The sequence below is a fragment of the Felis catus genome, chromosome A2 (genome assembly GCF_018350175.1).
Source record: "Felis catus isolate Fca126 chromosome A2, F.catus_Fca126_mat1.0, whole genome shotgun sequence".
NCBI lineage: Eukaryota > Metazoa > Chordata > Mammalia > Carnivora > Felidae > Felis > Felis catus.
In genome coordinates this window covers 100743232-100758517 of record NC_058369.1, presented here as the reverse complement: position 1 = coordinate 100758517, position 15286 = coordinate 100743232, and the positions used below count along the sequence as shown (strand labels likewise).

Below are 15286 nucleotides of genomic sequence, written 5' to 3'. Positions count from 1 at the left end.
CTTTTACAAGTTCATTCTCATTTTTAAAGGATAGTTTGACCAAGTATTTTTTTTCCTTAAGAAGTTTTAGATTTTGTTACCTTATCTCATGGCACCCAGTGTTGCTGATGAGAAGTCCATATTCTGCAGCAGTATAGTTCCCTATTCTGGGGTTGGCCCCTTTTTTTGCAGCCTCTGTGATTCCCTGCAAGGGCCATGTCTTGTCAGTGTGGCCCCTTGTGTGCTTTCTTTCTCAAGGATCACATAATTTCTGGTCCACCAAAAGTCCTTACTCTGCTTTTCACAAATCACAATGTACTTACTCTTTTAAAATATAACCAAAAATCATAATGACTTGGTCTTAAGAGGGGAGATTTCAGCATGTGCTCCGATTAAAATATTATCTTTATTTGTTTGGGTAAGTCCCTATGAAACTATATTCCAAGGGAAAACAACTGGGTGTCCAGAGGAAGACTCATTTTTACTTTATACTTTTCTCTATTTGAATTGCAACTTATTGTTTCTGTTTTTGGATTCACAATAATGGCATATGTAACCCATTAGACGTCATTTTATTATCTACCTCTAAATGCACCCATCAGCTTTTCCCACCTGCTCTGGTGCCCTATCTATGCTGCTTACTGGTGTGGGCTACATCAAGGTCACCTAGCCCTCTGTTTCCAGTTGGGCTTGCCTAATAGGAGGTGAGTGAGGTTGGGGTATTTATTCCCTGGCCTTTCCACCCTCTTCCCCCACTACATACCTGACTACCCTGTGTTGGTTCTGCCCTCCTACTGAAGACAGCAGCTGCCAGGTGCTCCTCTGCACACAGAGACCCTCATTTCCTCCTCTTGATCCTTTAGGCCTGGGGTAGCAGTGGCTCCTAAGGATGCCAGCCTGGAGACCCACATTCCATTGCTGGCTTCTCTACACCCTGCTGACAGCTTTGTAATTAGTCCCTTCATTAAATTCTCCTCAAATTACTCAGCTTGAGTATCATTTGTTTTTGCCCTCATTCCTGACCCAAACCAAAACCAGAAAACAAAAAACCAAAGCAATAAAGTATTTAGGTAACTTAATTATATAGATTCATCTTCTTGCTGTTTCATAACAGAATAAAATATTTAAGAAAGAAGAAAGGTGAAGAAAACTTAGTTTCATCAAAGGAACCATGACACAGAGGGAAAGTAATAGTAAATATTTCATGAGTATACACGTAAAGCTGAACTTCCTCTCCCTTTCCTTCCCGACAAGTGTTGTCGGGTGTCTGGACCTGGAGGGAAAGCAGGCGTGGATGAATTCTTGCTGATGCAGGTCCTTCTGCAGTACTGTGGGATCCTGCTGCGGAGACTTATAGACGCTCAGAGGTGAAACAGGCCATGGGGACCACCTAGCACAACAATGAACAGCACAGAGCATTGCAGTTTGTGATACAACCTTAGATTTAATTTGCGTAGCAAGTATATAAAAACCACCCCATGCTGGTGCTTCTTCAGTGTGCTCTTAAAAAACATTCCAGTTGCTAAAAAATGGTGCTAATTTTCCCGCTGGCTTTTGGGAGAGTAGCTAACAATGGCAACAGGTAACATTCACTAAATACTTGGCTGTGGGCTGGAGACTATGCTCCAAGCTTTATAGGTATCATGTTCCACAGCCCTCACCTAAGCTCCACAGAGGATACCATCCACTGCATCCTAGTGTATGATAGTGGCAGGTACTAGCATTAATCCAGCATTAATCCAATTCTGATGAGGATCATGAGGCAGAAAGAAGTTAAGGGGCTTGCCCATCATCACACGGCCATTCAACTGATGGAGCCAGGACCCAAACTTGAGCGGTTCAAGCCCCATGCTCATCCATTGTATCGTTCCTTCCTGGTAGAGTATCTATGCAGAAATAAATATGTATATATCATGCAGGCATATTGTTTTGTGCCTAAGAATATACCAGATATCCTGTTCTATGTCACTAAACACATAATGCCATTTTAAATCATGGCAGAACATTCAGTTGTATCAATATACCAATTTGCTTAATCAATCTCATTGTTAGATTTTAATTTGTTCCTCTCCTTCTCCTTGATAATCCCTTTGTAGTACTGACTCCTCTCATTATACTCTCTGACCCCACGATCTCCTTGAGCTTCATATCATCTGTAAATTGATGCTGATAATACTTCCCTCATTGAGTGATTATATATGATAGCTATTATTATATATTGCAATTATTTTTTAATTTTTTGAGAGAGCACACCCGAGTGGGGGGAGGGGCAAAGAGGGAGGGAAACACAGGATCTGAAGCAGGCTCCAGGCTCTGAGCTGTCAGCACAGAGCCTGAGGCAGGGACTGAACTCACAAAGGCATGACAAAGAGGTCATGACCTGAGCGGAAGTCAGATGCCCAGCTGACTAAGCCACCCAGGCTCCCCAGCAATTATTATTAAATAGAATGTTAAACATTACTATTGGGGAGTGGGCTCTAGATGACGCCAATTTTCTCCATTTTGCTTATTATTTATAATTTGTAATATTTCAATGTATTGTGTAACAGGAAATGAGTTTGTTAAAGACAAATTTTTCATTTAAAAATATAAAGGTTAAAATACACTTTAGCTCTCCTGTCCCACAAATGGTTTTAACATTGATCAACAACAGTCACTAATCCAGGCTAAAATCATGGAGTTTTATGTCACCAAACATTGCTACTCCTGAGTCATCGTCCCACTTGTCAATATCCCACACTCTCTATGCAATCAGAAAACGATTCCAACGACACTTACCAATCCTTCCCCTTAAATAAATACACAAAAGCCTTGCTCTGATTGCTCTGTATTTATTCCTGATACACATGCTTCTGCTAGAGTGTTTTAGGTGCTGGCAATTCACAGGACTCCTTAGAAATGCTAGAAAGTTGCTCTTGTCTTTGTTACAGGAGTGATGCTGTATTCTCAATCAGTCCCCTATTTTTCCGTATCATCTTTGGATGACCTTTGTGAGAATTTGGTATCTTAATTCTAGTAAGAATCACACACTGATGCATTTATACCTGAGCTCCAAGCAGGGCTTAAATGGGCTGCTGACGAAATAACCAGTGGAATGCATCTTTAAGACAGATTATTATCCTATCTGTAAAAGGGAATCATAGGCATGTATAAACAGAACTTATCCTTTGTTTGGATTACAAAATGTAATTGTTTTCCTCGTGAATGATCTCACGCCAAATGACTGAGCTGCCAACAACAACAACAACAAACAAACAGCATGTGTGTGTGTGTGTGTGTGTGTGTGTGTGTGTGTGTGTGTGTGAGAGAGAGAGAGAGAGAGAGAGAGAGAGAGAGAGAGAGGGAAACATTATATTGTAGTAATTTTCCACAAGAGAAACTTGGTTGCTTTATGTTTCACCATGTAGCAGCCAAAATAGCTTCAAACAGATTTCATCTACTAAAAGAAAGTTTGCTGGTTTGAGAATTATTAATGAAAGAATAAAACCCAATCTTCAAGGTAATTTTTCTTTTATTTAAAATGTTAACTCACAACGCATTATACAATGAAGTGAAGACCTTAGAATCACATTAAAACTTTAAAAACATCTCTATATAGTCACAACACATGAAACATGCTGCAGGGATACAGTTTTATACCAAATCTTAGTACATTTCCACCATGAAAACAGATGAAGCACAAGCCTGTCTGTGAGTTTCCTTTCCTTTAGCAGTGGCTGACGTGACTGCTTCCAAGAAACAAAAATGACTTCTTTCTTTGAAGACTGTATTTCACTTTCATTGAACACTGTGCCTTGTTGAGAAATTACCACTGGCTTCTATGTCTGAGGGAGTCCTATTAGAATTCTAACACACTTTCACAATACATATTGGCACGATATGAAAAACAGTTTTTTGAGTTTTCAACTCAAAACAATTGTTATTAAATAATTATTCCTCATAGTGCATGTCTCATTTTACCTTTCACTGGCCACTGACACAAATGAAGCTCAATAAATTACACATTAGCTGGTTTATTTACGTCTTCTTTCATAATCCTGCATCGCACGCCTTTCGTAAGCCACTGAGAACAAAGAGAACGTAGAGAGTTTTTTAAGAGGATTCACTGAGATAAATAAACTTCAAGACATAGGGGAATTTATTAAAAACTCATAATGACTTTCCCCCCTCCACTGAAGTATTTCTAGGAATTTTATTTGCATGTCCTCCAATCTTGCTTCAGTCTCCATCCTGACTGGAAGTGTTCTAACCACAGAATTCTTGGTTGTTCAGCTTATCTGCCATATACTTTGTGCCCCCAAAGCACATCCCCACAATCTGTTGCAGTGTTACTCCCCAACAACTTTCTTAAGTAGGGGCAGGCTCCTTGGTGATTTATAGAATGGATAATTCCTCAAGTACAGGAATAGAAACAGTAGCAGGATAAAAGCAAAATGTGAGACTTCTATTCTAGGACAGAGTCAACAAACTACAGGTCATGGGACAAATCCAGCCCACCACCTTTTCTTGAAAATAACATCTTGGGGCGCCTGGGTGGCTCAGTTGGTTAAGCGTCCAACTTCAGCTCAGGTCATGATCTCACAGCTTGTGGGTTTGAGCCCTGCATTGGGCTCTGGGCTGACAGCTCGGAGCCTAGGGCCTGCCTCCGATTCTGTCTCCCTCTTCCTCTCCCTCTGCCCCTCCCCGATTTGCACTCTGTCTCTCCCTAAAAAATAAACATTAAAACAGTTTTTTTTTTAAATAAAGAAAAGAATGTCTTACTGGAACATGGCCACACCCATGTACTATGGCTACTTTAGTATCTTATTGACAGATAGGAGTAGTTGCTACGGAGACTGCACAGCTCACAAAATCTGAAATATTCGCTATCTGACTCTTTACAGAAAAAGTTTCTGGATCCTTGTTATAGGAGTACCTAAGGCTGTGAGGGTCTCCTGTCTTCTGGATACCTTCCAGAGATGGACTGTCCTTGTTCATTGTCAGTAGGTAGGGCAATTGTGCCACCCACATACAACAGTTTAACTTACCTCCTAGCAGCCTAATGGCTTGTGAAAGATTAATCAATGCTCCAAAGGTACTTAATGTATGGCTAGCAAGTAATTTAAATACTCTATCTGGACTTAAAAAAGCCAGAATTATACTATATTACATATTATTATTAAATTATATGCAATTTCAAGGAGGTCTGCAGTTGTCAGAGAAGGAAAAGTCCATTTCTCATCCTGCTTTGTTTGTATAAGGAGAAGGAGGAAGAGGAGGGCAAGCCCAAGTTCAGTTCCTGACAAGCTTCAGGTAACAGGATCTGACCCTCAGGGAAGTGAGGTGAAATAATGCAAACTAACCAAAGACTCATTAGTGTCAGCTGGAACAGAATAGCCTCTTCCCCGGAAGCAGAATTTTTTTTACCTGGTCCTTGAACTCTCCACAACTATGTGTCAATTTTTGTGTTCATAAGCTAATGAGGCGTTCTCTACAAAGCAGGGCTCTAGATTTCTCAGATTGTCAGAGGGGTCTGTGACCACAAAAGGCTAAGAATCAGATGTCTGCAGAACACAATCACAACCTTGCCTCAGCTGGTCATATGAAAAGATCTGAGTGTAGGTTACATTTTTGCCCATTTTTCCCTTTTACAGTTTCTTAACTGAAATGGAGGAGTGAAGATTTAGTCATAAATTGATTCTGATTCATTCTAGTGATTCTATTTATCTGTAATTATATGATTACCCTACCTACATTTAAAAGCATTTGATCTGTGTAAATTGCGCAATATCTGTATTATTTGTAAAGTTAACCATGTTCTGATACCTGTATTAATTCTGGAAATAGATAGCTGGTGACCAATAGGATTATCAAGAAGACCACAGTTGTATAAGAGCTGGTGTACATTTCTGCCACAAGTAAAGCCAGGGTGGTTTAAATTTACATTCCATTTCCAAAAGCTAGAGGATAGCATGTGGTAAGATAATTTCAAGCTTTTCATTAGGCACATTGTTAACTTCTTTAAAATTTTAACTTGAACAGCCCCAAAATTACTGACACGGGTATACGAATGTCATATCTAGATTTGGAAGGTACGGAACCCATAGTAGGGATACATCACTTTCACATGAATTTTTCAAATAATTATGCCAGCACTTCTTAGTTACAGATTTTCTAAAAACTTGCAATATTCTAAATGATTGAGTCATGCAGTTGCTTTCTAATTAATTACTTGATTAGTACTATAATTCTCTTTCCACTGAACGTAAAATAGTTTGAATAGCTTTCCTAAGGAACCTAATCATTATAAAAGCTGAATGTGCTTTACAAAAAAATCAGTCTCTATGAAAAGGATATAGGAATTACTTCACATTGAAAAATGGTATGGTGGAGTGGGTTTTCAGATCTACGTATGAGGCCTTTTCACAGAAGACAAACTAAAGAGAGGCAAGGAAATATGCAGCCTTTATGGTAAGTGAAAGACTTATCCAAGATTAAACTGGGTTAAGAGAACTGTGGTATCCCTTCACGCTTCAGCCGGAAGGGATCGCAGCCCTGCAGGGTGGCTTGATCATGTTCCTTTTTGAAGGCACTGGAATGGACTAGGTCATTCTCATACTCTCAAACATCCATCAGGATGTTTCGAGTTTGAGTCTTTACAACTTCATAAAGAGCAAGTGATCTGCATAAATGGAAATAGTGTTTTGTTTATGTTGTGCTGAAAGACTGCCGGATGTAGTGTGTCCTAAGACTTTCAAATTACCTTGGTAGTAAGTGAAACCTGGTCTTATTTCACCACATACCCTTCCTCTCTTAGTTCAGTGAAGTTAAGTGTGGCTGATGTAACAAATATAAGGGGAAGAGTAGTAGACTAGCCCAAGGATTCAGGTTAAGTAAGGATTACGTGGGAAAGATGCTGGGAAGGCTGATGGTTTGAGAAAGATCGATGCATCCTGGGTGATATTAGCTTAATCAGCTACAAATCCATGCCTGGACTTATTTATTGCAGTTACATTTTTTTCATCACAAATACTCATTTGAATTTATTATGCCTTTTTAGTACTTTGAAAATTAAGCTTTAGAAAAAAATATAGATTTAAGATATTGTCTATTTTCAGTCATGGTTTTATACATACCAGAATTTAAAGCTCTTTTGCCCATTAGTCCAACAAAGGAATCTGTTTTATGCCCTGGAAAAATACATTTAGGGGTATTTCAATATGTAGATCTTCGAGGAAATCAACGGTTAAAACTCGTACCGAAGAAAAGCAAGCTTTTGAACATATGCCTATATAATAAATACATAACCATTTCAAGTTTTGGGGAGACTGAAGAAATGATGATTCCTAATAAGTCTTACAAATGACATTAAACAATACAAAAGAAAGCATTTTTCTTAATTCTATGTGTAAATATTAGCAAGTACACTTTATTCATATTACATTCTATCTGCTCATATATGTTTTAAATATTGTTGCTATTTAAGCTAGCTTTGACTTTTAGGGGGTTAACTTCACAAACAGAAATATCCAAGTAGATGTCCTCGTGTCTCTGACTACGTTGTTATTTCTCAGGAGCTGAACCTTAGTTGAGCAGATCCTTGCACCTGATGATTATAAACTTCTAGAAGGTCACTATTTCTATTTTGTTGGATTTTAAAAAATACTCCTTTTGGAAAAGTGTGTTTTCACACTAATAGAGCACATTTATTTTCATTATATAGAATATTGCTATATACAATTCCCTTCAGTCAAATCTTTACAATGTAAATAGGAATAAGATTTATTTTCAATCATAAAGCTTTCGGGAAAGCTTACTATTTCAACTTTAGTGGCAAAAGGTCTCGTGGTTTAAACTGTATTATTTGAGAATAGGACTGCTGTTTAAATGTGACCTCCTCTGCCAACCAGTGAACCCAAGTCCAAGTAGGAGATGTGAGTGGACCCTGGGGTAAGTGAGTAGGATTGAGATGGACCCGGGGGGACTTCCTGTCAACTTGAGCTCTACTAACTGGAAAACTAAGATCTAATGAACGTCAAGTGCCACAAGTCTGCTATCTCCACTGCCCTATGAAATGTTTCCCTGAACTTTGATAGATCAATTATGGGATCAAAAAACTGCATTTCTAGCTCTCTTTACTATGGATTCTCTACTCGTTCACTGGATCCTCTCAATTAGCTGCTGGATGACCCTAATACATGATGTCCTCAGGAGACCTAGCAGACTGAAATGTTAGGAGATGCCTATAAATGCTTATTGTTTTTGTTTTTGCAGTGGAGGTGGTAAGGGATGGGAGAGGGTGTGTGTGAAAGGAGAGGACTCTGTTGTGGATTTTTACCCCTGGACTGAAATTCTTATCGAAAACTAACAATTTATAGGAGTTAAAGGATTTCTTCCTGTTTTTTTGTTTTTTTGTTTTTTTTGCAGCTTAAACAACAATAAACATTTATTATCTCACAGTTTCCATGGATAAGGAATTCAGCAACAGGTTAGGTAGGAGTTAAAAGGATTTGTAACATAATGTATCATTTTGGTAAGTAACCAGGTCTAAAAAACAGCTTTGAACAAACCTATTCTGGATATAATTAATAGGAGTCTCCCCCCTTCTAATACCATCTTCATTAAAAATACTAAGTCCTAAGTTATTACAGAAGATATAAAATGAAATTCAATCTAATTTACCTTTGCATTGGTAAATGTCAAAATTATTCAAAATAATTAGAAACTTACTTTTATGAGAGATCTGGCCATGCCCTAGAAGAAAGAAAGGCCAAGTTAGCAGAGCAACAGATTTGTTTTAAAGACGCTACATTTTTAAAAGAGAATTATAAAATGTTGAATTTTAAAATACCTAACATTTCCCATTCATGTACTATCCTGAGGAATATAGCAGAACCATAAATGCTAACCAAATTGTTAATGATAAAAACAGAATAGCAACCAAAAATATTCCAAAGGGAGTATTTTTGAGGGCCTTCTATGGGCCAGATTCAAACCCAGAACTATTAGGCCCCTGAAGCCTAACAGTAACTGTTAGGCCACACCACCTGTTTTCATATAAGAACCATATCTCCGGGCGGGACTCCTATTTGACATTCAGAGATGGATACAAGTCTATAGTTTTATTAAACAGGTATGACCAAGAATCTATTTCAGCCCATAAAAGACTTTCTTCACTTTTCCTACGTGTGCATTCACATTAGTAAAATAAAGATTTATAGAAATGTTTACCATAAAGAGCCTTTAACAGGGCCACTTGTTTTTCAATTGAGGAATCTGACAAAAGATGAATTGACATTAACTATTTGCACGTTCCACTGATGTGACAAATAAAAGGTAACAATATTTCTATCACGAGACATGAGGCACCTGAATCTAATCTAACCCCAATGGTCTAAAATGGGTTTCCACAGGCAGTTAGACCCCCTGGAGGCCCCGCGCCTTCCACTTTGTCATTTTGGATCTTCAGTCAAGGCAGAGCTCAGCTAAGGCTGGTCCCAGTTCTTGATTTGGGTCACTCTAATTGTGTGAGGCACGCGCAAACGATCTCTCCCTCCCTCCGCGGACTGGTGTGTGTGTTGGTGGGTGAAGGCCAGAGTCGCTCCTCGGGGATATATCCATTTTAGGATGGAAACTTCTACTCAAAGAGCAAGAGAGACTGGGAGCTCTGAGAAGCGGCGACGGGGAGAGAGGGCGACTGCTCAGAGAGACAGAGAGAGGGATGGCTGCCCATCTCACCAGCATCCCGTTTGCCCATTAATCCGAAGAACTGCTGAGGCTTGGGTCTCCGGGCGATTCTCTGCAGAAGATGCTCAAAGGGCTCGGGCAGCTCCTCCTGGGGGCGGACGCACAGACAAACGAGCGTGTAGGCAACCAGCGCGTGGCGCGGGGAAACCCGAGTCATTCCAGTGGTGAGCGCCAGCCTTGGGAGAAGCTCGGCTGCGGGCACCACCGCCGCCAGGGCCCGGAAGCTCGCCCCACAGGGAGGCGAGAGGAGGCCCGGCTTCCCCGCGCCGGGGCGGAGTGGGGTCCTAGCCAGGGAGCTCCCTTCCTACACCCCTCCCGGCGGAACTCGGTTCTAGCCGCGCCTCCACCGCCCCAGCCCCGCCCCCGATGGTTAGCAGGCGGCGCGGCATCCCCCAGCTCTGCACGCTTTCCGCTTTTTGCTCCTAGCTTGGAGACCCCCGGCTCATCTGTCGCGCGGCCACCTGACTTTCTCTGGACTCTGGCGCGGGCTTTGGAGACGCCTGACCGCCCTAAACGCACACAGGTGTGTGTCGGGAGCGGGGAGGGAATGACAACGCTTTACTGGAGACCTGCACCGCGAGACTTTTACTTGTTCCCTCGAGGCGCGCCCCCTTGCAGGAATAGCTTGCGAGCCCAGTAAAGGAAAACTTGCGGCTCCGTCCTCGGGTCAGCAAAATAAAAGTCAAGGCTGGAAGCTACCTTCCCACCCACCCCGCCCTTCGAAGCCCCCAGCAACTTGCCCTTTGCCCCTGCTTCTACCAGCGTTGGGCGCGCCCCCTTCTGCCGCTGCCCAGCCGTTTCCAAACGCCCGGTCCTTGCAGCTAGACTAGAGTCCCCGAAATCTCCGTCACCCCAGGATGAAACCTTGTGAGGTTTTCAGCCTTATGAGGACCCCCCTCCCCCCGGGAGTTCCCGAGACCCGACGGCGCAGACCCCGGGAGGAAACTTGGGATCCTGGGCACAAAAATCTCGTGCGGGCCCCAGGGAATGGCATTCCTTTACACCCCCCCCCCTCCCCTCCCCGCGCGCCTCCACCGCCTCTGGTCGCGGTCACGGTGTCTTCCAGGCTAACTAGAATGTTATCGCAGGGGAAGTGATGGCCCCCTAGGCCCGGAAAAACTGCGCGTGCCGGCTGGAGACCCGTTCTTACCTTGATCTGGTCGCTGTCGGACCAGTCGGACCAATAATTCAGGTCATCGTTATCTCCGATTTCTTCTGCGAACAGTTGAGTGGAGATGAGAAAAAAGACGGCCAAGGCCACGATGATTTTCATGTTGGATTTCTGGGAATTGTGGGGAAGAAAAAATGTACATATTGGGGATGGTTATCCAAGAGTTTGGGCAGCACAATTTCTGGTCCCACAGCCAAATCAGGGCGGATTGAGCCGAGGGATAAAAAGCCTAAAGGATATCTTGTACGCCTTAGGAAAGATAATCATGCCCCAAAGCTTCTCAAATCCCCTTCTCCCTGGAACCCAACTCCTTCCACCCCAGACCCACCGATCCATACCTTCAAGCCAGCAGGCTCTGCAGGTGGGTAACAATGAGGGGCTTTGGCGTTTGGGATACCCGTCGCCCCGCTGTCCCCCCGCAGTCCTCCCATTGTCCCTAGCTCCAGCGGCCCATCCAGCGTGGCCAGCCGCCACCTCGGAGCGATGCGCGGCGCGGGCACTTACTGCGGCGGGCAGGCCCGAAGGATTCCTCTGGCTGCTCTGAGCGCACGCGGGGCGCTCTGCGCTCTCGGTCTCCGAGGTGGTGGTGGAGGCAGCGGCGCGCTCTTTTGCCCGCTCGGTGCCGCGCGGTATTTATCTGAGCCCCGACGAGCCCCGAGGCCCACGTGACACGCTCCCCACGCGACTTTCTGCTCAATATTTAATTAACCGCCTCCTCTCCTTTCGCTTGCGTCTGATTGAGAGTTTCCGAGACGGTAACCCGTCGGTGCCCATAACATCTGGACCCAATTGGGTTCGAAATGACGCAACTTTGGGAAAATCGAGATCTCGCCATCCAATCCCGAGCGGCCCGTCTTCTTCCGTCTGCAGAGCTGACGCCCCCTCCCCTCTCCTTCGGAACGAGGTTCCATGACACCTGAGATTACTCATCAAAATTGAGCAAAGTGACTCATTCCTCGGACTTCCGTAACTTTTTTGTCCCTTGAGACGTCAGGATAAGTTGCATTTAAGGATGGCCAAATAACTTAAGGTATTAAGATATTGTCGTCGGAAATTATGCTAAGAAGAGCATTTCAAATGGAAGGAAAAGGCTTTTTTTCCCCCCTTCTATCTCATCTGCAGTGTCTTAAGTGTTTCTGAGATATAGTATCTTCTATGAGCAGAGCATCCTTCTCCCAAACCAGATAGAATACTGGCGTTTCTCCAGCATTACAAAAGGATTTTCAGTCCCATAGCATTTCAGAGGATGGAAAGCAGATGTATTTTACATTTTGGAGAAAGGAGAATTTAAACGTGGCGATACACGTAGAACTTTTGTATCAGTGCCATCCTAGGATATCTTTTGTTCCAAGCTAGCAAAATCCTCTTCCTTCACACATCCAGGAACAGGGGTTGGAAGAGGACGTTTTCTGTTCTCTCCTACCCCTTCCCGCTGAAGACTAAGACATCGGCGAGACCATGTACAGGATCCTTACTGGATGTCATTAAAGGATTCTACAGATCATCCACTGATTTCTCCTGTATATGAAAATAAGTGCAATGAAGATGCTAACTGGATGGTCATTAACAATATGAAACTATTAGACAATAACGTCTGTACAGAAATCACAGCTTTCCATGAGTCCATGGTTTCACCTTGCAGACACATTTCTTTCATCTCTAAATGAATCAAATGAGGTATCTTGGGTGCAGCTGTTTTCTCCTCTTTGCTAAGTAAGTATTACATTTTTCAATTAATTCTGATGTGTTTAGTATACCGCATAAAGGAAATAACATTTTTTTGCAATTCACTTAAGTCAGTAATGTTTTTTCCTCTCATATTTGCTGTTCTTTCTTAAATAGTCCTGAATTTTGAAATTCCCACATCTCTATCTCATTTCTTTACAGCCATCCTCACAGGGTGAGGCATTCTATTTTTGTATTTATAACTTCTTATGTGGGAAATTATATACAAAAGTAGAGAGAATCATTCACTTGAAACCACTTGCAAGTTTTACGGACAAACCTTTCCTATTTCCCCTCCACTCAGATTATTTTAAAGCAAATTCCAGATATCATTTCAATGGTGAATATTTCAACATATCTATAAAGATGGTAAGGATTAAAAAATATAAAAGCAGAACCGTGCCATTATTCCACCTAAAAATAATATCAAATAAGTCCTTATCACATTAAATATCTGGTTAATGTTCAAGTATCCCTCATTGTTTCATAAACCCCTCCTCCACAGAGTTTAATAGTTGAAATCAGAATTGTAATGAAGTCCATACACTGAAATTGGTTCACTTATTTCTTAAATGTACCCTAACCAATAGCTCTCCTCTCTCCATCACTGCTCCCTTCTTGTAGTTTATGGATAAAACTGGTCAGTAAAGTGTACTACATTCTGGAGTTTGCTGATTGCCTCCTGATGGTTTCTTTTACCTTGTTCCTCTGTCCTCTTTCCTGTTAATTGGTAATGGTACCTAGAAGCTTCATCCTATGTGGGTTCAGGTTTTCTGACAAGACCATGTGTTGTTATGCAATGCATGATATCTGGTTGTTCCTCCCTTTGAGATGTTAGCAGATATTGATGATCATTTTCTAGATCCATTAATTCATTAGTACTTTCAAAATAGTCTTATTCTGATTTTGTCATTGATTCTTAATTTATTAGCTAGACTATTTCTTCCATATAAAGAGCAACTTTTTTCTCAACAACTATTTAATTACTCTAAGAGCTGATATAGCAAACATGGGATAAATGCTCAATTACTTCCCTTTGCCAATTTTTAAAATAATGATTTAGTAAGTTAACACATTCGTATGTGGCCTCGTCTCCCCAAATTTAGGATTATTATGACTTCGTGGACTTAAACACATTTGAAGTATTTCACTCCTTTGAAGAAGGATAGAAGGAAGCCTTCTAATTGATGCTTAGATTATCCCAATTCCTGGCCAGCAGGACTTTTCAAAATTGGCTCCTGAAGCTTTTGATATGCCTTAAATGGGCTTTAATGGCTTTTTGTTTTTTCGTCTGACAAGATATTTCACGTTTACCTTTTATATTTCCTGTCTCAGACCTGCAATTTGCATTTAAGGAGGTCTTGTTTCCTTTGAATTAGAAATGATAATTAGAGATTATAATCTGGGCATTATGGGTGCACATCGCCACAGAGTTCTTCATTGTTTCAAGATCTTTTCAATGAATAGAGCTGAAAATGTGTAAGTGGGTGTGGGTGTATATAAAATTGTGAATGAACGTATGCTGACACTTTCTATCCAAATCAGGACACTCTATGGTCTTCCCTTGCACCTTTTCTTCCATGCCAAAAAGTCCAGTTCCCAGTGACATCAATATGATTACTCATTTGCTTTATCTCAATACACAATGCCAGCATAATTAACAGTACAGTTATTGGAAGCAGATCAAGAGTGTTTATTTACAATTCCTTTTGTCCTTAGGACATACCACATTAGGTCTGTCAGTAAACTTACAGTGTTTTAAAGTCACTTAAAAGTTTTTTCTCTGTATGGTTATGCTACCAACTTTTATACACATGGTTCATTTGCTCATTTTGCTCTTGAGTTTTAGGGATTGCTTTTTATGTTTTATTTAACATTATGTAAAATACATATTCCAAATGCAAACATTCAAAACGTAATGTATTCAAAGGAATGTAGTTTCACTCCCAGCCCCTCTATTTCCTTCTTTACTATTACTTTTTAGGCTCTCAGTTTATCCTTTTGTTATTACTGTTATTGTGGTTATTTTAATATAAGCAGATATGTATTTATATCCCCCTCCAGCTTGTAAAATTCCATACCTAAAGGGCAGCATTTTAGATTAATTTTTTGTTTGTTTCTTTGTTGATGAGGTGGTATATGAGGTAACAATAAGGACAGCTTTTTCTTCACAATTTCTTCCCTGTTGGCTCTTTCATAGGATTGAGTAATAAACAATAATGAGATAGACAAGTGGTCAAAGAACTCATTACTCACTTTTTCCATGTCATTCATTAATTGCTAACTTAGTGTTCCTGGTAAGATCATGCACTTACTGACATGCTTTCTCCTTGAACATTGCAGGGTTTGGGATACTTACATTCTTTATTTGTTTCATTTGAGATATTTATGCTCTTTATGTGCTTTATTTCCCAGAGCATCAACTTTGTGAAAATATACATATTAATAAAATACATATGTATGAGAAGTAGAATGGTGGAAAAGTAAGTAGTTAGTAAATCATTATTTATGTTTGTAAATTAAAAGCTTACAGAAAAGTACAAAGAAAAAATTGCTATCACTCAATTTTATCATAACCTAGAATGAACCACTGGTAACATCTTGATATACTGCTCACAATTTTTAAAGGGAAAAGAGTTGCCTGTTTGTTTTGAAAATAAGACGTGATGTACTCTTTTTTATTGT

General features: G+C 40.9%; 1 protein-coding gene across 5 annotated transcripts; it reads right to left on the bottom strand.

Moving 5' to 3' along the window:
* Positions 1 to 3472: 3472 nt before the first annotated feature.
* TAC1 (tachykinin precursor 1) lies at positions 3473 to 11617 on the bottom strand. Of its 5 annotated transcripts, none has more exons than XM_003982791.6 (7): positions 11381 to 11617; positions 10856 to 10987; positions 9697 to 9793; positions 9190 to 9234; positions 8689 to 8712; positions 7095 to 7148; positions 3473 to 4042 (listed from the first exon to the last, which is right to left on the bottom strand). In XM_003982791.6, exons 2-7 carry the CDS (start codon positions 10976 to 10978, stop codon positions 3993 to 3995), a joined length of 393 nt encoding a protein of 130 aa, XP_003982840.1. In that variant the 5' UTR covers positions 10979 to 10987; positions 11381 to 11617; the 3' UTR covers positions 3473 to 3992. The 5 variants fall into 5 exon arrangements, with proteins under 5 accessions (XP_003982840.1, XP_019681068.1, XP_011278699.2 ...); XM_019825509.3 differs by lacking the exon at positions 11381 to 11617 and adding an exon at positions 11215 to 11347; XM_011280397.4 differs by lacking the exons at positions 7095 to 7148; positions 11381 to 11617 and adding an exon at positions 11215 to 11350.
* Between the last annotated feature and the right edge of the window lie 3669 nt (positions 11618 to 15286).